The 22,808-nt window shown below is 37.2% G+C and overlaps 2 protein-coding genes across 2 annotated transcripts; both read right to left on the bottom strand.

The window, feature by feature from the left end:
* Positions 1 to 6,350: 6,350 nt before the first annotated feature.
* On the bottom strand, positions 6,351 to 8,081 carry LOC113293457. The gene is made up of 2 exons (XM_026542087.1): positions 7,218 to 8,081; positions 6,351 to 6,982 (listed from the first exon to the last, which is right to left on the bottom strand). Exon 1 carries the CDS (start codon positions 8,023 to 8,025, stop codon positions 7,432 to 7,434), a length of 594 nt encoding a protein of 197 aa, XP_026397872.1. The 5' UTR covers positions 8,026 to 8,081; the 3' UTR covers positions 6,351 to 6,982; positions 7,218 to 7,431.
* A 10,511-nt stretch (positions 8,082 to 18,592) lies between these two features.
* Positions 18,593 to 20,623, bottom strand: LOC113299773 (molybdate transporter 1-like). The gene has a single exon (XM_026548857.1). The coding sequence runs from the start codon at positions 20,139 to 20,141 to the stop codon at positions 18,702 to 18,704; it is 1,440 nt and encodes a 479-aa protein (XP_026404642.1). The 5' UTR covers positions 20,142 to 20,623; the 3' UTR covers positions 18,593 to 18,701.
* Positions 20,624 to 22,808: the final 2,185 nt, after the last annotated feature.

The raw sequence follows: 22,808 nt of genomic DNA, 5'->3' as shown, positions 1-22,808 counted from the left end.
CAGGTTGTGCGTTGAATCGATCAATTGGTAAATCCAACCTTTGGTTGTTGATTGAAATTAATTGATCCTTGAACATTGGTCTTTGGTACCGTTCAAGTTATTTCTCTTATATTCAACCAGGCTCGCAAATTCTTATTTGTTTGATTGCGGATTGAATTGAGAGATTAAGATATAACTCTTTGATATACTTTTCTTAAGATTTGGTCTAACTGTCTAGTTGATTCTCTTGAAAGTATATTGGAGTTAGTCCATACAAATTGCTAAGCGAAATATTGGGTGAGGTTGTTAGACCCCTGCTTTTTCAATTGGTATTAGAGCAGGCAAACACGATTAAGACCTCATAAGTCTGTGTTTGTAGCGATCTGACTCTATGGACAAAAGTGTTATCTCAATAAACGTACCACCAGTATTCGATGGCTCGAATTACTTATGGTGGAAAATTGCGACGTGTGCCTTTCTTCAAGCGCGCGATTTTCAATCATGGGTTTACGTTTTAGTGGCTATAATCTTCCGGTTGTTACAATAGGCACTGTAACTACTCCAAAGGATATTGGTGATTATGATGCTGCCGAGATTCTCGCTGCGAAGCAAAATTCTAACGGATTGAATGCAATCATCCATGCCATTACCCCAGATCCCCAGCACCATGTGACTATGTGCACTTGGTCTAAAGATGCTTAGGATATCTTAGAAACCGTATTTGAAGGGAATACCTGTGAAAAAGAAGCTAGGCTTCAAAACCTAAATTCTGATTGGGAAAACCTTCTTATGGCAGATGAAGATTCATTTGATGAGTTTAATCACAAAGTGCCTGAAATTGTTAATACACCCTTTGCATTGGGTAAGACTATTCCTGAAAAAGACATTGTGATGAAGATTCCCAGATCTCTGCCATCTAGATACGATCTAAGAAACACGCCATCGTTGAAGGGAATAACCTTGATGTGTGATCGCAGTCGTATGCGTCAAAAATAATTTCACTTTCTTACTTAACTAAAATAAGTGAAGTATGTGATAAGAAAGAGTTCGTTTCCACAGAGAGGCAATTGTTGTTATGCAATTTTTAGATTCTTAAGTAACCAAGGGGGGTTTTGTTTATCAATGCAATAAAAATAAATTGAAAGCAATAAAATATGAAAATAATCAATAAGAGGAAGATATTGGTCACGGGATAGTATCATTCACAAACATGTATTTTCATCAATCACTATAATTGGTATTTTAATCTCTCATTTACTAAAAGTCCTAGAATACCTTGATCGCAAGTATATCCCGCTAATTCCCTGATTTCATCACAACCACATTAAAAGATGTATATGTGAATTCTTTCTAGAAAGCAACCTAAAGTGTAAAAGCACAATTAAGTTTAACTCCCTAAAAGCACTAAGTTATATGGAATAAGACTAATCAAGGCAATCAAACGTGTAAAAGTACTAATTCAATTTAACTAAGATTATGATTCAATGTAATTATAAAGATGAATCACTACAAGTAATAACTACACTATGCTACTTGCAATCAGGAATTGACAATTTTTTCGTATTGAAAATCCTAATCTAGCAATAGAGATGAATGCAAATCCAATTGATTTCGGACTCAACCAAACAAGCAATCAAATCATATGACAATATTAATAATGAATCATAAACAATAAAGTTGAGACAAAACTAATACATTGAATCAAATATCATGTTGAGAAATCAACTTTATCCCATAACCAATAATTGTATTGAGCTACTCATATTAATGGAGTTCATCATAATCAATAATAAAGAAGATGAACATAACGAATAGCAAACCCTAGTAGTAGTTCTCTCCAAAAGCTCCAAGTAGAGAAAATACGTGATCCCCTATGATAGATATCTCTTTTTGCTTTTATAGTGTTTCCAACTTCCAAATCCTGTCCACCGGCAAAACTAGCTCTCAACAGCCCGCAAGAAGTTAGAGCAACTGCAGTGGTGCGAGTATAACCAAAGATCAAAGACAAAAAAAAACGACTAAATTTGAGTTTAGTCTGGTGTGTGACGCTACGGGTGGAAGACTAAATTTGATCGAGCGTAACACTGTGCATCCGCCCGTTGTTTTATAAAAAAAAAAAAAAAAAAAAAAAAAAAAAAAAAAAAAATTGGGGCGGACGATTAAATCTCCGCCCGTCCCACTAAAGAGTCAAAGTAATCTTATGGGGCGGAGGTGTAAACGTCCGCCCCATACAAAATTGAAAAACAAAAAAATGGCGCGGAGATTAAAAACACGCCTGGTGTGGGGCGTAAACTAAATGTACGCCTGGTGTGGGGCGTAGCCTTCAGGTCCCGCGCGATCAAATTTGGGTTTAGTCTTGGTCCCAGACCAAATATAGTCTGAAATATAGTCGATGGTCAGGATTTAATCGATAGTCCGTCCCACTACGTCTCGTTAATAAACCAAAATATTTGGGTTTAGTCGCCCACTGTGGATGCTCTTAGGCCCATAGTTCAGAGCCCATCAGGTCCATTGCTTGATATGCCTGTCAGTTTTGTGAAACTGACAAGGTAATTTAGCCTGTATCTCTACCATTTCATATGCACTTCCTGTCAAGCATTCATTCTTGCTCCTTGTTGTTCTGTCATTAACTCAGCACCACTGAGTCTCTCCTTTGCAAACCTCCAGCTCCCATTCAGAATCACAACTACGGCACCAGTTCATTGCACCTGCAACAGCTGCCATCATCCTCAGCTTTATGTAGCTTCATTTGCAGCTGCATCACTTGCATCTGTTCAATCCAGTTCATATCAATTCCGCCATCTTTACAGCACCAACTCCATACACTCAAGAACTGACGAGATAAACAACACTCTCGCCTTGACTTCTCGCTGGCAATTTCGAGTCCAATGTAACTCAAACCACCAACATTCAGCAGTTTACATATTCTCCCCGGCAGTTCACTTGTTTCCCGACTCAAAACTTGCCCTGATTGTTTCATTCTAACCACTTCAATCCCCTGCATTGCACATGACCAGCTAGTAAATTTCAGCTCAACTCCCATCATTCCATTACTTGCTGCAATCTCGCAATCCATCAACTATAATTGCTTCATAACCAGCTGGTGCTCATCTACTTCAGTTGAGAGTCATTACCAACTCCTCCCCCTGCAATGCCATTCAATACACACACACCATTTGTAGTAACACCTCCTCCACGACATAATGCCACAGCCCACTGCAATGCCTCAGTAGCAACACGAGAACCCTTGCAAGCTTCACATACAGCATCACCAGTGAATTCTGCAACTCCCAGCTTAAGGACACCTTGGCTTGACTGCAATTACACAACCATCTCCATTCTGCAACCACCACTATCTCAGTAAAATCGTTCTTCTGTTCAGTTTCAAACCACCTCAGTTGTAACCACCAATACCTACTCTATCCAGTCATTATGGCTGCTCATATTGCAGATCTTGCAACATCTTCACTTTTCCACCTGCAGTTTATACAATTCTGTCTCAAGCCTTCCATTACAGCAACATCACTATCACCAATTAGTTCCAGTGCTTGCTTCCATCTTAGGCAAACCAACAGCACCACCAGTTCATCCTCAATTTCTCCTTAGAGTTGTTCTTCATTTGAACCCTAACTTCAAGCTCATCTTGAACAGCAACAAATCCTCTTCTTCCATTTCTTGACTCAAATCAATAAACCCATCTGCTTAAAATCATGAGATCCCTAATTTCAATCATTATGTAAACCCAAATTCAACATCTCACCTTCCATTTTCTTGAGACCTCTGTCAACCTCATAATCACATCGATCGAACCCATCGTCTAATTCATGTCTCCGATTCACACAACCCTCTAATTATTCAACTGAACCTTCACCTGTATCAGCTGCAATCTCGAATTGAGCACAAACCCATTCTCAAACACGCAAGGATTCATTCACCATCTCCGTTATAACCTTCACCAATTTCCTACATCTCAACTTCTGCTTCTTCTTCCAACGCCAGATCTCAGAGATACAAGAACCAGGAACTTGAACTCTCCTTCTCGTCTACAAAAAAACCCATTTCTCCTCTTCAATTTCTGAATCTCATCAAATCTTCGATATGATTTCTCTCAGCTTCTTCTCGATCTCTCAATCTCAGTTCAGAGACAGCTTCATTCTTCATTCAATCCAGCAGCATCATCTTTTCCATCTCCTTTCTCTAAATTTCAGTGCCGCCATGCCTTCTCGATTTCAGACAGAGACAATGGTAAGAGAAACTCTTCTCTGCTCTTGTATGAATGGAATTGATATAGGCATCACAACTTTGGATAGGGGGCCAAGCAGTGATATTTGGCCTGTCAGTTTCAGCAAACTGACTGCCTATTCTGCTTCTTTGCTCAACTGTCAGTTCCGAGCAACTGACAACTTATTCTTCGCCTGCGACTTGATCTTTTTGCTCCTTTTCGCTCCAAATGAACACTTTCTTCTTCCTCGAAATCTTCCACCAACAGCAGCTCGTCTCTTACTTCTCAGATTTACTTCTTATTTTCAATTTCTCTTCATCACTAAAGTTGTCGTGCTTTTCAGATAGAATATTTGCATCACTAAAGGCGACATGCTTTTCAGACAGAGTTAAAGAAATAATGAGAAATAATTCGCCTCCAACAACAGTTGCATTTGGAATGACACTTTTACCCTGTTTCCTCTTCTTTTGTTCCAAATGACTCCAAAGTAACTAAACACTCAAAAGAAAACATAAGATACAAAATTTACAAGAAAACTTAGTAAAGAAAGCATAAACAATAGATAAATATTAAGTTGTTTTAGACACCTATCAAATTCCTCCACACTTAGACTTTGCTAGTCCTCGAGCAAATCAAACAAAATAATTCTAAAACATACATACAACTCCGTGTCATCGAGGCTACGGTTACTCTTAGCATAAATAACAAGCCTTTAAACCTCTAGGTGTCCCTAGTGGACGATTTTTAGTCTCGTGAAGGTTTACAAGAGGTGTACCTACAAAACCTTTTACTCCAAATTCCAACTACATGTGAAAAGTCTAAAAAATGACACTAAACATTTTGTAATTGGCATACTATCAATGATTACAGGAGGAAGTACCCACTTTCAAATCCAATTCATAAATTAGTAATATAGCTTTATCAGAAAGTTGAACACAACCACAATACTCGGAATCGAATCAACCACAATCATATGAAAAGATTAAGAAGATGGATATAGAAAGTAGATGGTGGCGGACTGTTGACTAAGGTGAACGGTGTTTCCCATATCTGTCTGAAGGTCACTGCCAAAACAAACCTAGAAAATCCTATTTGATTGAGCTACTGGTCTGAATTCTAATATCAACACAGCTGGCATATACAAGGGAACCAGCGGTCGACAAACTTAATTCTAGATCAATTCACTGGTATATACAAGGGAACCAGTGATCGATTTTATTCAACACAATAATATTTTATTTTATTTTATTTTATTTTATTTTAATTCTTCTTTTTCTTTTCTTTTTTCAATTTTTTTTTTCAAATCGACAAAATGATTGGATCTTTTTGATCCAAGCGCATGATTCTTGTCAGCAAATTACATGGTAATTCCCATGGATCCTGCATTGCACGCTTGTTTAGGCGACGGAGACAGGGAGAACACACACATATTGCTATCCAAGTGTCAATTTTTTTTTTGTTTTTTTTAATTTTATGTACATCGTTTGGTCAAATTGGTCTGTTTTTTTTTTTTTTTGTAGTAACTCAATCACTCTATTTCATCCTAACAGTGATAACAATTCGATGCTGGTGCCCCACCAAATCACTTAGAGAAACAATATATAAATATGGAAAAATAAAAATAGAACGTGATATGGTGACGACTCCAAGATATGGTGACAACTAACATGTTATTTATTTTTATATTTTGTTCGTTTTCCTATGAATAGACTCTACTAATGGGTTCCTCAACTCCTATGTTTTCATTAGTGTAAGGCACAAGTTGCTAGATTTCGGAGTTTATTAAGCAATTTTTTTCTTTTTCCTATTTTTCCTATTTTTCTATTTTATTTTTATTTTTTTCACTAAAGGCATCAAATCAACTAACTATACAAACATATAAATGCTCCCCCACACTCAAACTTTACATTGTCCTCAATGTAAAATGTAGTCATTCAAAGTAAAGTTCAAGGTGGGAAATTCCGCAAATGATATGCAAAAACCAAGATAAAATGCTTAAAAATAAAAAGAGAAAGATAAAGATACAAAACCGATTGGTTGCCTCCCACTTAGCGCTTGGTTTAAAGTCGTCAGCCCAATTATCTCCTTGCTTTCTGCGCCTTAGCCGGCTTCCAACACATTATGGAAATCTGATTGAATGATACTTGGGTGTTTCCTCGCCTCAAAGATGTTGAAGTGTATGACTTCTTCATCAAACTCCATAGTCAAGGTGCCATTGTGGACATCAATCTTCGTTCTAGCGGTACTCAAAAATGGTCTACCCAACAGTAAAGGTGTAGACGAGGATGAATTCACATCACTCATGTCCAAAACGTAGAAATCCATTGGAAATATTAGTCCTTTTACCTGCACCAAAACATCATCAACAATCCCTTTCGGGTAAACATTAGATCGGCAAGTTGAATAACCATGCCGGTTTTCTTAAGAGGATCAAGGTTTAAAGCATCATAAATACAAGTAGGCATAACATTAACAGAAGCTCCTAAATATAACATCGCTTTTGTAAACGTCATTTTACCAATTGTGCATGGAATTGTGAATCTACCGGTATCCTTCAATTTAGGTAGGAGTTTCTTTCAAAGATATGCCGAAGCATTCTCCCCCACACTCGTTACCTCATTACCGGTTAGCTTGTGCTTGTTAGTGCACAATTCCTTTACACACTTTGCATAGCGAGGAGATTGCCTAATTACTTCAATGAGTGGAATATTCACTTGGACCTTCTTAAAAACATCCCAAATATCCCTATCTTGCTCCACCTTCCTATTAGATTTAACAAACCTGCCAGGAAAAGGTAGAGGAGGAACATAAGTAGGAATATGATTTTTAGAGTTGGAAATAGGTATCTCGGAAGTTTGGAGGAAATCAACATCCTTTTCCTCCAAAACTGGTTCCTTTGGGGCATCTTCTTTACTCGAATCAGTAATTTCAGGTTGCACAAGTCGTGTACCATTTCCAAACGTAACAGCATTGACACCATCTCTTGGGTTAAGAGGTTGGGACGGGAGTTTCTCACCATTTTGTGCATGCAACTAATTAATCTCCTCGACCATCGAACCAACTTGTGTTTGCAAGTCCTTGACCGCACCCTCCGTTCTTTGCATAAAAGATTTCAGCAACTCTTCCATATTGGACCCTTGATTTTGAGGTTGTTGTTGTTGTGGTTGACCAACTTGTGATTGCAACTCCTTAATTGCATTATCCGTTTTCTCCTGATTTAAGTTCGCTAATTAATGATTTTGTTGTACCACGGACATTAGAGCCTCCACCAAAGTAACCATCTTTGCCAATTCTGAATTTTGGGCTTCTTGCGGTTGTTGCACTTGTTGTTGGAACTCACTCGGATGGTTGTAAACAGAACTTGTTCTTACAACTTGCTCGTAAGTGTTGGAGTAAATACCATACGGCTGAGTTGAGAATATAGCATTGACATGCTCTACGTTCTCATAAGCTGGGTGTGATGGTTTTACAACCACTGTTGTAATTTTTTGCATCATTGCCATCATATTGCTCATTTGTTGACGTAATTCAATAATCTCGTCAACTTGATTAACTCCCTTGGTAGGTGGTTCTGATCCACGACTTGAAAATTGTTGAGAACTTGCTGCCATACTCTCAATCAACTCTCTAGCATGTGTCACCGTCTTGTTCATAAGTGCACCACTACTTGCAGCGTCGATAAGATTCATATCACTTGGTTGGAGACCTTCATAGAAGTATTGGATAATCATTGCGTCACTAAATTGGTGATGAGGCCAGCTTGCTACCAATCTCTTGTACCGTTCCAAACATTCATACAACGATTCTCCCACATTTTGCTTCATCCCACAAATCTCCTTGCGAATTTGAGTAGCCTTTGATGCAGGAAAATATCTCTAAAAAGAGTTTCTTCAACACATTCCATGGTGTGACACTTCCGGAAGGCAAATAATACAACCAATCCTTAGCACTATCCGCCAAAGAGAATCGAAAAACTTTCAACATTGCACCATCGGCATCAGTCTCCGCTGGAAGCATGGCCATGGCAATGGTGTGAAAGTCCATAAGATGCTTGTTTGGGTCTTCATTCACCATGCCATGGAACTTTGGTAATTCTCTAAGCAACCCCGACTTGATCTCGAAGGTTGAGTTTGTTTGGTACACCATTGTTGTGTATCGAGCTTGTGAGAAGCTAGGTCCTTGAGTGTACGATTTGCATCACCCATTGCTTCTTCTTCGTCTTTGAAAGGTGGTTCTTGTTCAACCGGAACCTCTTGTTCTACAACTTCTTCCTCTACTTCCAACTCTAATTCTTCCGCCTCGTCAACTCTTGCTTGGAGTATTGTTCCTTCACGAGTAGTTATCCCGCACCTTTGATAATTCCAATTCTTGGGAGCCAGGGATTAGTACCTGAAAAATAATTCTCACAAACTAAGTCAGAAAAACGAAACAAGAAATAAGAAGCAAAGATGAAAGCAAAAATAATAAAAAGAAACTAAAAACTATATAACAAGTCGTATGCCTCCCCGGCAACGGCGCCAAAATTTAATCGCAGTCGTATGCGTCAAAAATAATTGCACTTTCTTACTTAACTAAAATAAATGAAGTATGTGATAAGAAAGAGTTCGTTTCCACAGAAAGGCAATTGTTGTTATGCAATTTTCAGATTCTTAAGTAACCAAGGGGGGTTTTGTTTATCAATGCAATAAAAATAAATTGAAAGCAATAAAATATGAAAATAATCAATAAGAGAAAGATATTGGTCACGAGATAGTATCATTCACAAACATGTATTTTCATCGATCACTAAAATTGGTATTTTAATCTCTCATTTACTAAAAATCCTAAGATACCTTGATCGCAAGTATATCCCGCTAATTCCCTGATTTCATCACAACCACATTAAAAGATGTATATGTAAATTTTTCCTAGAAAGCAACCTAAAGTGTAAAAGCACAATTAAGTGTAACTCCGTAAAATCACTAAGTTATATGAAATAAGACTAATAAAGGCAATCAAACGTGTAAAAACACTAATTCGATTTAACCAAGGTTATGATTCATATGTAATTATAAAGATGTATCACTACAAGTAATAATTACACTATGCTACCTGCAATCACGAATTGACAACTTTTTCGTATTGAAAATCCTAATCTAAAAATAGAGATGAATGCAAATCCAATTGATTCCGAACTCAACCAAACAAGCAATCAAATCATATGACAATATTAATAATGAATCATAAACAATAAAGTTGAGACTAAACTAATGCATTGAATCAAATATCATGTTGAGAAGTCAACTTTATCCCATAACCAATAATTGTATTGAGCTACTCATATTAATGGAGTTCATCATAATTAATAATAAAGAAGATGAAAATAACGAATAGCAAACCCTAGTAGTAGTTCTCTCCAAAAACTCCAAGTAGAAAAAATACGTGATCCCCCTACGATAGATATCTTTTATTGCTTTTATAGTGTTTCCAACTTCCAAATCCTGTCCATCGGCCAAACTAGCTCTCAACAGCCCGCAAGAAGTTAGGCCCATAGTTCAGAGCCCATCTATGCCTGTCAGTTTTGGAAACTGACAAGGTAATTTAGCCTGTATCTCTACCATTTCATATGCACTTCCTGTCAAGCATTCATTCTTGCTCCTTGTTGTTCTGTCATTAACTCAGCACCACTGAGTCTCTCCTCTGCAAACCTCCAGCTCCCATTCAGAATCACAACCATGACACCAGTTCATTGCACCTGCAACAGCTGCCATCATCCTCAGCTTTATGTAGCTTCATTTGCAGCTGCATCACTTGCATCTGTTCAATCCAGTTCATATCAATTCCGCCATCTTTACAGCACCAACTCCATACACTCAAGAACTAACGACATAAACAACACTCTCGCCTTGACTTCTCGCTGGCAATTTCGAGTCCAATGTAACTCAAACTACCAACATTCAGCAGCTTACATATTCTCCCCGGCAGTTCAGTTGTTTTCTGACTCAATACTTGCCCTTATTGTTTCATTCTAACCACTTCAATCCCCTGCATTGCACATGACCAGCTAGTAAATTTCATCTCAAATCCCATCATTCCATTACTTGCTGCAATCTCGCAATCCATCACCTGTAATTGCTTCATAACCAGCTGGTGCTCATCTACTTCAGTTGAGAGTCATTACCAACTCCTCCCCCTGCAATGCCATTCAATACACACACACCATTTGTAGTAACACCTCCTCCACGACATAATGCCACAGCCCACTACAATCCTCAGTAACAACACGAGAACCATTGCAAGCTTCACATACAGCATCACCAGTGAATTCTGCAACTCCCAGCTTAAGGACACCTTGGGTTGACTGCAATTACACAACCATCTCCATTCTGCAACCACCACTATCTCAGTAAAACCATTCTTCCATTCAGTTTCAAACCATCTCAGCTGTAACCACCAATACCTACTCTATCCAGTCATGATGGCTGCTCATATTGCAAGTCTTGCAACATCTTCACTTTTCCACCTGCAGTTTATACAATTCTGTCTCAAGCCTTCCATTACAGCAACATCACTATCACCAATTAGTTCCAGTGCTTGCTTCCATCTTAGGCAAACCAACAGCACCACCAGTTCATCCTCAATTTCTCCTTAGAGTTGTTCTTCATTTGAACCCTAACTTCAAGCTCATCTTGAACAACAACAAATCCTCTTCTTCCATCTCTTGACTCAAATCAATAAACCCATCTGCTTAAAATCATCAGATCCCTAATTTCAATCATTGTGTAAACCCAAATTCAACATCTTGCCTTCCATTTTCTTGAGATCTCTGTCAACCTCATAATCACATCGATCGAACCCATCATCTAATTCATGTCTCCGATTCACACAACCCTCTAATTATTCAACTGAACCTTCACCTGTATCAGCTGCAATCTCGAATTGAGCACAAACCCATTCTCAAACACGCAAGGATTCATTCACCATCTCAGTCATAACCTTCACCAATTTCCTACATCTCAAATTCTGCTTCTTCTTCCAACGCCAGATCTCAGAGATGCAAGAACCAGGAACTTGAACTCTCCTTCTCGTCTACAAAAAACCCATTTCTCCTCTTCAATTTCTGAATCTCATCAAATCTTCGATATGATTTCTCTCAGATTCTTCTCGATCTCTCAATCTCAGTTCAGAGACAGCTTCATTCTTCATTCAATCCAGCAGCATCATCTTTTCGATCTCCTTTCTCTAAATTTCAGTGCCGCCATGCCTTCTCGATTTCAGACAGAGACAATGATAAGAGAAACTCTTCTCTGCTCTCTAGGGTAGGTGTATGAATGTAAATTGATATAGGCACCACAACTTTGGATAGGCGGCCAAGCAGTGAAATTTGACCTGTCAGTTTCAGCAAACTGACTGCCTATTCTGCTTATTTGCTTAACTGTCAGTTCCGAGCAACTGACAGCTTATTCTTCGCCTGCGACTTGATGTTTTTGCTCCTTTTCGCTCCAAATGAACGCTTTCTTCTTCCTCGAAATCTTCCACCAACAGCAACTCGTCTCTTACTTCTCAGATTTACTTCTTGTCTTCAATTTCTCTTCATCACTAAAGCTGTCGTGCTTTTCAGACAGAATATTTGCATCAGTAAAGCCGACATGTTTTTCAGACAGAGTTAAAGAAATAAAAGCAAATAATGAGAAATAATTCGCCTCCAATAGCAGTTGCACTTGGAATGACACTTTTACCATGTTTCTTCTTCTTTTGTTCCAAATGACTCCAAAGTACCTAAACACTCAAAAGAAAACATAAGATACAAAAATTACAAGAAAACTTAGCAAAGAAAGCATAAACAATAGATAAATATTAAAGTGTTTTAGACACCTATTTGAGACAAAAGTCGTATAGCTATATAGACTTCAATTATACACATTTGTTATTTCGTGCCGAGTTTATTCCGTGAATTTCTGCTGGAGTTTGAAAGTAAAAACAAACTCAATCCGGCTACTTAAGTATGCGTACCATTTGCATACTTAAGCAGGTTACTTTCTAAAATCGGTTTGTTCATGAACTAAAACATTTATATAATATGAAAGTGCTCATATGACTAACCATTGGTTAACTATTATTGAACCGACTAAGTGTACACGTTTAGGTACGGTTACTCAAACCTAAATGAAAGTATATTTCATTTGTGTATAACAAGCTAAGTTCGATCTAACGTTTGAAAGATATTAACTTGAATCTAATCAGGTTTTCATCTAACGGTGAATACTTAATGTTTTGTTACCAAGGTAACTTAGATTGCAAACCCTAATTTGAAATCTATATAAAGGAGAACTCTAGCAACTGGGAAACCTAATCCCCACACCTCCTGTGTGATACTAGTTGTATAAGCTAGAGTCGATTCTCCTTTAACCTTAGGTTTTTCACGAAATCCTGTAGGTTAACGACTTAAAGACTTCATTGGGATTGTGAATCCAGACCCAACTATTTTCTCTGTAGTTGCGTGATCTGATCTTGCTGTTTTCTATCGTGATTGAGTACAATCGTAAGTTTGGGTTGAGATTTATATCTCCGATAGGCAAGATTGAAAAGTAGTCACAAACACCTTCGTCTCATCGTTTGTGATCCCGCAATATCTTGTTTCGTTAATCGATTAAGATTATCGTGAGGTGATTGATAATACTAGGTTGTTCTTCAGGAATATAAGTCTGGGTTATCAATTGGTTCTTGTTCATTTTGATTTATCAAAAGACGGAACAAAAATTCGTAGGTATATCTGTGAGAGACAGATTTATCTATTTAATAGACTTTTCTGTATGATATTGTTTATCAAGTCTTCGACTTTGGGTCGTAGCAACTCTTAGTTGTGGGTGAGATCAGCTAAGGGAATCAAGTGCGCAGAATCCGGGTGGTTCAAGAGGCGTAAGGAACGCGACTGTTCCTTGATCAGTGTGAGATTGATTAGGGCTGAACTACATTCTAGACGGAAGTTAGCTTTGTAGTAGGCTAGTGTCTGTAGAGGCTTAATACAGTGTGGTGTTCAAATCTGGACTAGGTCCCGGGGTTTTTCTGCATTTGCGTTTTATTTCTTTTCCGCATTATATTTTGTTATATAATTGAAATATCACAGGTTGTGCGTTGAATCGATCAATTGGTAAATCCAACCTTTGGTTGTTGATTGAAATTGATCCTTGAACATTGGTCTTTGGTACCGTTCAAGTTATTTCTCTTATATTCAATCAGGCTCGCAAATTCTTATTTGTTTGATTGCGGATTGAATTGAGAGATTGTGATATAACTCTTTGATATAATTTTCTTAAGATTGAGTCTAACTGTTTAGTTGATTCTCTTGAAAGTATATTGGATTTAGTCCATACATATTGCTAAGTGAAATATTGGGTGAGGCTTTTAGACCCCCGCTTTTTCAGTCATGGTACGTGTACCTGGTTGTATACCTTTAAGAAAAAAACAGGATCAAGAATTCACAGATCTTTTCCGGTTTGCATATTGGGTATGCGTACCTTTCCGGTTTGGAAACCAACAGATCTTTTCCGGTTTGCATAGTAGGTTTGCGTATCTTCCTGGTTGACGAGTCAACAGACTTTTTATGGTATGGATTCCGGGTATGCGTACCAAAAAGTCGCTGCCGAACTATAGCTACGTCGGTACGTGTATTGGGTACATGTAATGCGGCTCTGGGCTTATAGCAGTTTTCCCAGTATGTGAACTGGTATGCATACTGTCATGTATTCAGATTTACAATAGTTTTATATCTCTCTAATAATCGATTTGAAACATTCCCGAATAACATCAATAACACATATCACTGTTCCAGGCTATTTTTAAATGATTAAATATTGAATCAAAATTTATGTTAAACAATAAATTGTTCTTAACCAAATTCATCAAGTACGAACAAATGTTGTTAAGCTTAGTCAGCATATTTCGAGAACGATTAACAAGATAAACTTTACTCGAAATTTCTATTATGCATGTAATGTCTAATTTATTCATGCAACATTGTCTCATACATAGAAAGGTGAAAACTTGAATAATAGGTGGTTCAGTCTTCACTTACCTTTTGTTGATGAAGTTCTCCAAAAGCTTCGGTTGATATTCGCCTTCAAACGGTAGAACGCAGTGATGTCTGGTACTCAACTACACACTTCTATCCTAATCCGAGACTTGACTAAATATAAACTATAAATCAAGATATAGTTTTGATCAACTAAATTTGACAACAAGATTGAGATAGCAACACTTGTGAGTTCGACCGAGCAATGATCTAACAGAATCCACAAATTATATTACATCTTTGCATCCAGAGAATTCTCACTGATGGCCTTCATGAGTTCAACATTCTCTACAATTTTGGTGAGGCTTATGAAGATGATGATTCATTATCTCCTCTTAATCATGTCTTGGGTTTTGTTTCTCCTCATGGTCTCATCTTCCTCCCGATGAGGTTAAAATTAATATTAATGAAACATACAAAAAACGATTTAGCTTGTTGTCCTGCATTTTTCAGAGTTTGGAAAGATTTCCACCTCTGCAGTGAATTCATCAAGCTCATCCATTTACAGCCGTGGCTAACGTTTTTTTTTTTTTTTTTGCTGCAAATTTAAAGAAATAATATAGCTCAATCTAACTCATTACGGAAGGAGATTATCAAGTAGTTGTGGAGGCTTTGACTGAATGATCTTACCGTTTCCCGTGGAAAATTATCAAAATCACTAAAGAAGTTTACTCAATTTATTAACAGAGATGCCTACTCGTGTGTAGATGCTCTTGCAGATAATGCTTTTTAGCATCATATTCCAAACCAGTGGATATCTCCCCAAGGTCTTCATTGCATCACTTCTTTTCATGATGCAAACTCTATGTGGTTGTTCTATTTCTTTTGTGCGGTATTGTTTTTCTTCTATTTTATTTTTCTGTTTTGCATTTTGTGTATCCCGACAAAAAAAAGAAGAAAAAAAACTCCAAAACATGATTAAAACGTTTCCTTGTTCTTAAAAGTTCACTTATTTTTCCACTTGAAAACAATATTACTACTTTTCTTAGATAAAGAGTTAACTGAAAAAGGCGATCCAATTTTAAGATCATATGTCAAAGCAGCTTTCCTCTGGCTAATGTATTAGCTTGATGTGAATATTCATTTCCATGTAGTTAGCTGTCTCGAGTTTTATCCACATAAACAAAGCTGAGACTTTTCTCCCTCAGTGAGTTTTTCATTTAAATCTTTAATTAAAAGACGATCATAATATAATAATTTAAATGAAGCAAGGTATATAGTAAGACAAGATGTTTTATTTAGTTTTCTCCAATATTTTAGCTATTTTCTGTTTAGTTTAATTAGCTTTGAGGTTTCTTCTGGTTCTGATTATCTTTGCTGACTCACCACCGACTAAATTTACAATTGCGAAAGAATAAGCTTTATATAATCTCTTAGAAAGATGTCGAAAAGAATAAGTATATAGATGAACCAATCAATCATGAAAAATGAAAATGTTAGTTGAATAATGGTAAGGCTTTTGTGACTGCACATATGATATGGGTTGTTGAGTACAGATAGTCAGTGAACTTATCATGAACTTTTGGTGCAAAATATAATGACAAGTGATTATTACCATTACGGAGACCCTATCAATATCATATCAAACGTTGTAAAAACTACTTGAAACAAAATTTTAACACTATTATGCATGAGTCAATTCAGCAGGGATTGTTCGTACTATTTAGGTATTTCCAGTTCGGGATATTTAACGGAATTGAATCTAAAACGATCGATGTTGCTGATATTTATGGAGAAAAATCGATTGCATCAGTGCCGAAAAACTATAAAGATTTCAAATATTAAATTTTTTTAAAAAATACATATGTTATCCTTTTAAGAAAATAATAAAATTTTCAAATAATTTAGAAATATTTAAAAAATAATTATTTAACGTTTTCTAACCAATGCCATATTTGGGACCTGAGGGGTTGATGGTCTCTTTAGATCCAAAGTAGCTTAAGACTAAGTCCTATGGGATAGATTTGGCTACTAGATTAGACAAAAAACGTTACAGATTACACAAAAAGCGGTGCATATTCTTTAACACTACTTCTCTTTCCAGATATATCTCGTATTCCAACTAGTTGCGAGATAGTTTCGTTGAATGGTTCAGCGCAAAGAAAATCAATTTTTCGATGTTTGGTTCAGTCGCAAGTTGATTTATTTTTTGATCCGACGGCTAAGATGGTTACGTTGTTCCATTCAGCGCAACCTCTACTTTTCGTTGTTCCATTCAGCGCAACCTCTACTTTTCGCTGTTCCATTCCACGCATCTAGATGCTAGATTCGAATCGGTATAAGACTTAGAGGGGTTATTCTAGCTGTCAATTTTAGATGCTAGATTAGAAGACCATTTAATCTAAGGAGGGTGCACAAAATGATAATAGGGAGTAAATCTGTGCACATCATGGCAACATTTGATCCATACAATTGGGACCAGCCAATCCCACTACGGCCTGTATTGGTTCGTGACCAATAAATGAATGCGCACCTTAATAAATTTTTGTCGGAAAAATAAATTATAGATGAATTGCAATTTATCCAAACTACTTTACAACTGTACCACGAGTTGTTGCACAATGTTTTATCATCCGTCACAGCTTCACCGTTTACTATGAGCTCTTAATGAGGTACTGTGCCTCTCTGATTTACTCAAATTTTGCAGCTCCGCCACCGCATTACTTATTCCGTTGTAGGTCTTTCCTCACCCTTGCTAAGGCATCTCTTCGATAATACTGGCGCAACGATCTAAAACCACAAGGCCTCTCTCACTCCACGGTTCAGATTTGGAACTTTTCTTTTTCCCGGTTCCAAAATTGTAGAAAACGATATGCTCCTTTTCCTACTATTTACATGACTAGCGATATTCCGTGTCATCTTTAGCTTTCTTCTTTTGTTTTGTTCTTTTATAATGAAAACTACTCACGAACTTTACATTTGCAACAGGATACCGCAGATAAGCATTTTCAAGGGAGAATTGGGAATATGCTCCAAAACTCAGTGTCATCTTGGAGATATGTCCCGAGATTCTATTTCTCGGTAATATGTCCCAACCGTCCAAATCTCCGTCCAAAACTCAGTGTCATCTTGGAGATACGTCCCGATATTCCATTTCTCGGTAATATGCCCCAACCGTCCAAATCTCCGTCCAAAATGTTAAATGTATATACACATGTGAGATGGTACGTGTAAAGGAAAAAAACTCCACACCATTGCATCACATGTGCAAACCACACGCATAAGACCATACATCATCTTCATCGTGTTTCCCGGATGTAGTTTCTTCAAGATTGCAAGTAGATCACCATTAATTAACCTAAACAACATCAGCTAGTTCATGTTTAGTAAATGGATCAAGCCTGAAAATCTCCATAATCAATTAGAGATCACGCAAATACAATTAGACTATTAGCTCCACCTCCTTTAGGAGTAAATAATACCATAATCAACATCCATATATGAACCCTAACATTACATCTGAAAACCCTAAAGGTTGAAATTGATGAAATCAAACTTATAAAACTACAATTCCACGTTGGTAAGAAGTACCCATTCATCGATTTAAGAATAAATCATCATCAATTACAAGAAATTCCCATTCAATTAATCATGGTGATATAACTTTTATTGTACAGTTCAAGGATTGGGTAAGGCTTGAATGCTTGATTATCCTGATTATTCACTGCAGAAAAATAACTATTATCCATCACCAATCAATCGCAGAGTCATCTTTCTGCTTTAAGCTTCCTTATTTCGATCTTGAAAACTGCATCTGCTTCTTGATTTTCTATTTTTATGATTTCTCACTGAACCTTTTGTTGATGATCGAATAACAGTATAACCGTAATGGGAGAAGATTTTTATTTTAACTTTCATGATATCTCTTATGCCGAGATATTGACTGGTCAAGGTCGAGATATTGACTAGTTAACATGGACGGAAATTTAGACGGCTGGGTCATATTACCGAGAAATGGAATCTCGGGACATATCCCCAAGATGACACTGAATTGTGGGGCATATTCCCAATTTTCCCCATTTTAAAGGGTATACGCATGCAATCTTTCCTTTTTGTTTTTAATTGATGAGTTGAGAACTAATTCTCACAAACTTTTCATTTGCAACTGTATTGCGCAAAAAACCAATTTAAAGGGTTTCAAACTCCTTGGTGGGGGTACCAACCTTCTAGCTTCTTGCAGTCATTTTTCGTCTACTGCGCCTTGTACCCGTCACCTTACCCATAAAAAGGAGTTCATTTCTCAGCTTTTGCGGAGCAATTGGTAGCTGTAAGCTGGGTCTGAGAGTACATTGTTTATAACAAGTGCACAAGTGATTCATAATCATACTTGACAATAAAAGTCGTAAACAGTAAAATTTATTTGAGAAACACTGAAAGTCGTAAACAGTAAAATTTGATCACAAGAAATGGTACTAAAACTAAGGATGTCACTAGAGTCCTCCTATCTTTTTATGGATTCCCACGGAAACAATTTCCCGGGCTTGCATTTTCACTCTTGCTCAAATTCCTTAGCTTAAGAAGCAAATAAAGGATGATCCCACCAACAAACCCTACTGCTGCATTATAACCAATTGACACTGCTGTGCAGACAAGCATTACGAATGCTTCCTCCTTGGAATTCATATCTTTTGAAGTCATGGCCAATTCAATTCCTGCAAACAAAAGCAAAACTCCTAACAATCCCACTGGAAATTCAGTTAGGATTTTCACTAGTGAACTTCCTATAACTAAACCCAGCACAAGTTTAGCTGCACCAAGAATTGCAACACAACCACCACTCCTTCCTCCAAATTTATACTGCCCAGCTAATCCTCCTGCGCCATGACAACATGGCATGGCACCAAGCCAGCATCCAGCCAAGTTCATTACCCCAACACTAACCGATACTGATGTCGCCGAGAAATCCTTACCCGGGAAAAGATCTGACGATAACTTACACACTGCAATAACAGAATTCAATACTGATAACGGTAGTTGTGGAATTGTACCTTTAATGAACCCTTGTTTCCACGCATGCCGAGAAATCTTCACAATATTTACATTAGATGGTCCAAACCTTATCTGCTTTGCAATCCCAGGCTGTCTAATGAAAGCTAGTATTATTCCCAATAAGAACACAATCACAGCTGAAGGTAATGAGAATAGAATCTTCCATAGTTTACTCCTTAATCTCCTATCAGAATTCTCATTATGAAATTCACTATCAACTTGATCTCTTTCTCTATTATGACTGTCATTTTCTGTCTCTTCACCTGCACCATTAACAATAATAATAAAACCAGCACAGACAAGAGCTAAAACCAATCCATCCAACCCTAACCATTGTCTATCAACACCGGCCTTCCCTTTCAAAAAGTCCTGATTCTTCCGAATGTATTTAACCGATGTCAATGCGAAAGATAAACCTTGGGAGAGTTGAATTCCTCTAACAACAGGCAGTGGAATTATCTTATAAACAAGACCCATCAGTCCAGTAATGCCAAGAAAGAATAATATCCCTCCTGTACAAATTCCAGCCGCCATTATCTCTGGAATACCGAACTCCTCATTGCTCGATGATATAGCAACAGCTGCAATTGACTTCATAGGTTGTACAGGCATCGGCACACCGTAAATCAAACCAGTAATAATATTATAAAAACCAGTAAATATCAGTGTTACACCAAGATTAAGATCCTTAGCTAATGTTAATGCAATGACTATAGGTATATAGGTACCTAAATCACCCATTGCACCATTCAATTCTGCCCATTTCGATCGAAACCTCAAATTATCCATTCCCTTGCTAAAAAGATTAGCCGGAAATCGTGCAGTCGGCTTCGCGGGTTGTGCAGAATTTTGGGGTTCAACATGCTGTTGGTGATGCAATTGGTGTTCTTGGTGAGACATTTTTTTTTTGGTTGTCCAAGAACAGTAGAATTGGGTAAAAATGAAGTTGAGTAATAAGGTGGTTTATAGAAGTAGAACCCTATATAAAAATACAAGTCAAAAAGGGAATTGAGTGTCTTTTAGCAACTTGGGAGGTCACTAAAGACTTGACACTATCTGCCTCTGTTTGTGGAAGTATCAAAGTATCAAATCCTTAAAATTATTACTTCTAAAAACTGAAAAATTTGTATAATAATAAAATTCTGATCCTAAAGATAAAACAAAAGGAAAGAAGAAAAAAAGGGAGATTGACCTTATGATAGAGATTGGGTGATTGATATAAGCCTCTCTGCAATATTCTTGTATAGTCTCCCCCTTTTTTGGTGCATGAACCGAATTAGGGTTTAACTTGAAGTGAAAACATTGGCTTTGGCTGCGCAGGGAGGGGAGCAATGAATTGGAGACTACGAGGTTGAAGTTTTTTTTTTTTTTTTTTTTTTTTTTTTTTTTTTTTTTTTTTTTTTCCTGATAGGAGATTGAATAGTTTAAGTAGTGAAGGTTTCTACTCTATACCGGTTTGTGCCTTATGCGACATCTGCTGCTTACTAAGCGGAAAGGATCACACCTACCTAGTGAGTGGCTAACTGAGGCCGGGTCAGCCCCTCATGTCCATGGACTAAATTTTTAGCCCCATAAGGAACCCGCGATTGGGATACGAAAACTAAGGCCTATTCCTATGCACATGGTTAAGAAAACCGGTTATCGCTGGCGTTATTAAGATTATCGACCAGTATTATTCTCCAACGACTATTTCCCCTTTCTGATTCTTACATATATATACGTCCTTGTACTTCTCCAGGTTACTCACACATACTTCTACATATATTTCACCAATTTCTTTTTCTATATTCTCAATTTTAAATTTCATAATCATCAATGGCGAGATCCAATGAAGAGAGGAATGTTATTATGAATCAGTTCAGATTACAACAAGAAATGTATCGTAGGAGGTTGCAAGAACTTGACGATAAGGAAACTGAAGATAATAAACTAATCGACACTTTGATGCTTGTACATACGGGCCAAATACCTAGAGTTCCAGAGCCCAAAGAAGTATTATCAAGAAGATATACCTATCGAGGGAGGGAATTTTACCACCAAAAGCTAATGCATGATTATTTTCTTCCAAATTGTGTGTACTCTGATCAAAATTTTCAAGGTCGATTCTGTATGCCTCGTCATCTGGTGAAAAAGATTATTGAAGAGCTTTGTCTAGTAGAATCAGTTTGATGCACTGAATATTAGAGGTCATAGTCATGAACAAAAAGTTACTTCGGCTTTAAGGATTCTAGGTTATGGCACTCCAGCGGATGCGAACGATGAGTACCTTCGTATGGGTAAAACAACTTCATTCACTTACCTTTCATTGTTTTGTGAAGTAATGATTAATCATTTTGGTCCAACATATTTACGAAAACCAACCGAGGAAGATGTTAGACAAACATTGAGGGAGAATGAGGAAAGGGGATTCCCGGGAATGCTAGGTAGTCTCGATTGTATGCATTGAGAATGGAAAGGATGTCATGTTTATTGGGTCGGTCAATATAAGGGTCATTATCCAAAACCAACGGTTATCCTTGAAGTTGCTGCTTCTTATGATTGTTGGATATGACACGCTTTTTAGGTCTTCCGGATTCACAAAATGATATAAATGTTTTGCACAAGTCGCCTCTGTTTGAAGATCTGAAGTATGGAATTTCTCCCCAAGTCCGTTTCATGATCAACGACCATCAGTACACACATGGATATTATCTTGCGGATGGTATCTACCCAAAATGGTCCACCTTGGTTTAATGTTACTGTCAGCCTCCTGTCGGTGCATTAGGCCGTTCCTACGGGCATTTTAACGATGCCCAAATGGCATTGAGGAAGGATGTGGGATGCGCTTTTGGAATTTTGAAGAGGAAGTTCGCTATCATTTGTGGCCCATATTATGGATTGAGTTCTCGTGAAATGCACAAGACTATGCTCACTTGCATAATTCTTCATAACATGGTATCAGGAAAACCGTCGTGATTCGGATTGGACTAACTATGAAGATGAAGATTTGAGGCCGGAGATTCAACCACAAAGAGGCGTCCCTGCAAGGAATTATGCTCAAATGACTAATTACATTCAGAACCGAAATTTGTATTGTAGTTTAAGAGATGATCTGAGATTGAATCTTTGGGCAGAGCATGGAAGATAATGATCACGTTATGTATTTTTATTTATTTATTTTTAAGTTATTTATTTTTTACCTTTAGTTTATTTATTTTTTTAAGTTATGTATTTTATTTTAAGTTAATGATCAAAACTTATTAAAATAGACATTTTAAATTAATCAACTTCAACTTTTCATTTCAAACTAAGATTAAGTGGAATGCAATAACAACATATCAAATTAAAATGTAATACTTCAAATTAAAACGTAAACTAATACATCAATCATCTAGAGGAACTACATCAGACTCATCATCAGTTCCATCCTCCTCGTCATCATCACCATTGGGTTGGTTGTTAGTAAATCCAGCTTGTTATTCAATCTGTGCTTGAATCCTGTCAAATTTGATTTGCCACACATGTTTTTGTTGGGCATTCACAATGGAAGTGTTCGCTTGAAGAATGTTATGCTTGTCATTGTCAAAC

The sequence above is a fragment of the Papaver somniferum genome, chromosome 7 (assembly GCF_003573695.1).
Source record: "Papaver somniferum cultivar HN1 chromosome 7, ASM357369v1, whole genome shotgun sequence".
Lineage (NCBI taxonomy): Eukaryota > Viridiplantae > Streptophyta > Magnoliopsida > Ranunculales > Papaveraceae > Papaver > Papaver somniferum.
The sequence above is the reverse complement of the archived record's forward strand: the minus strand, read 5'-3'. Positions and strand labels throughout refer to the sequence as shown.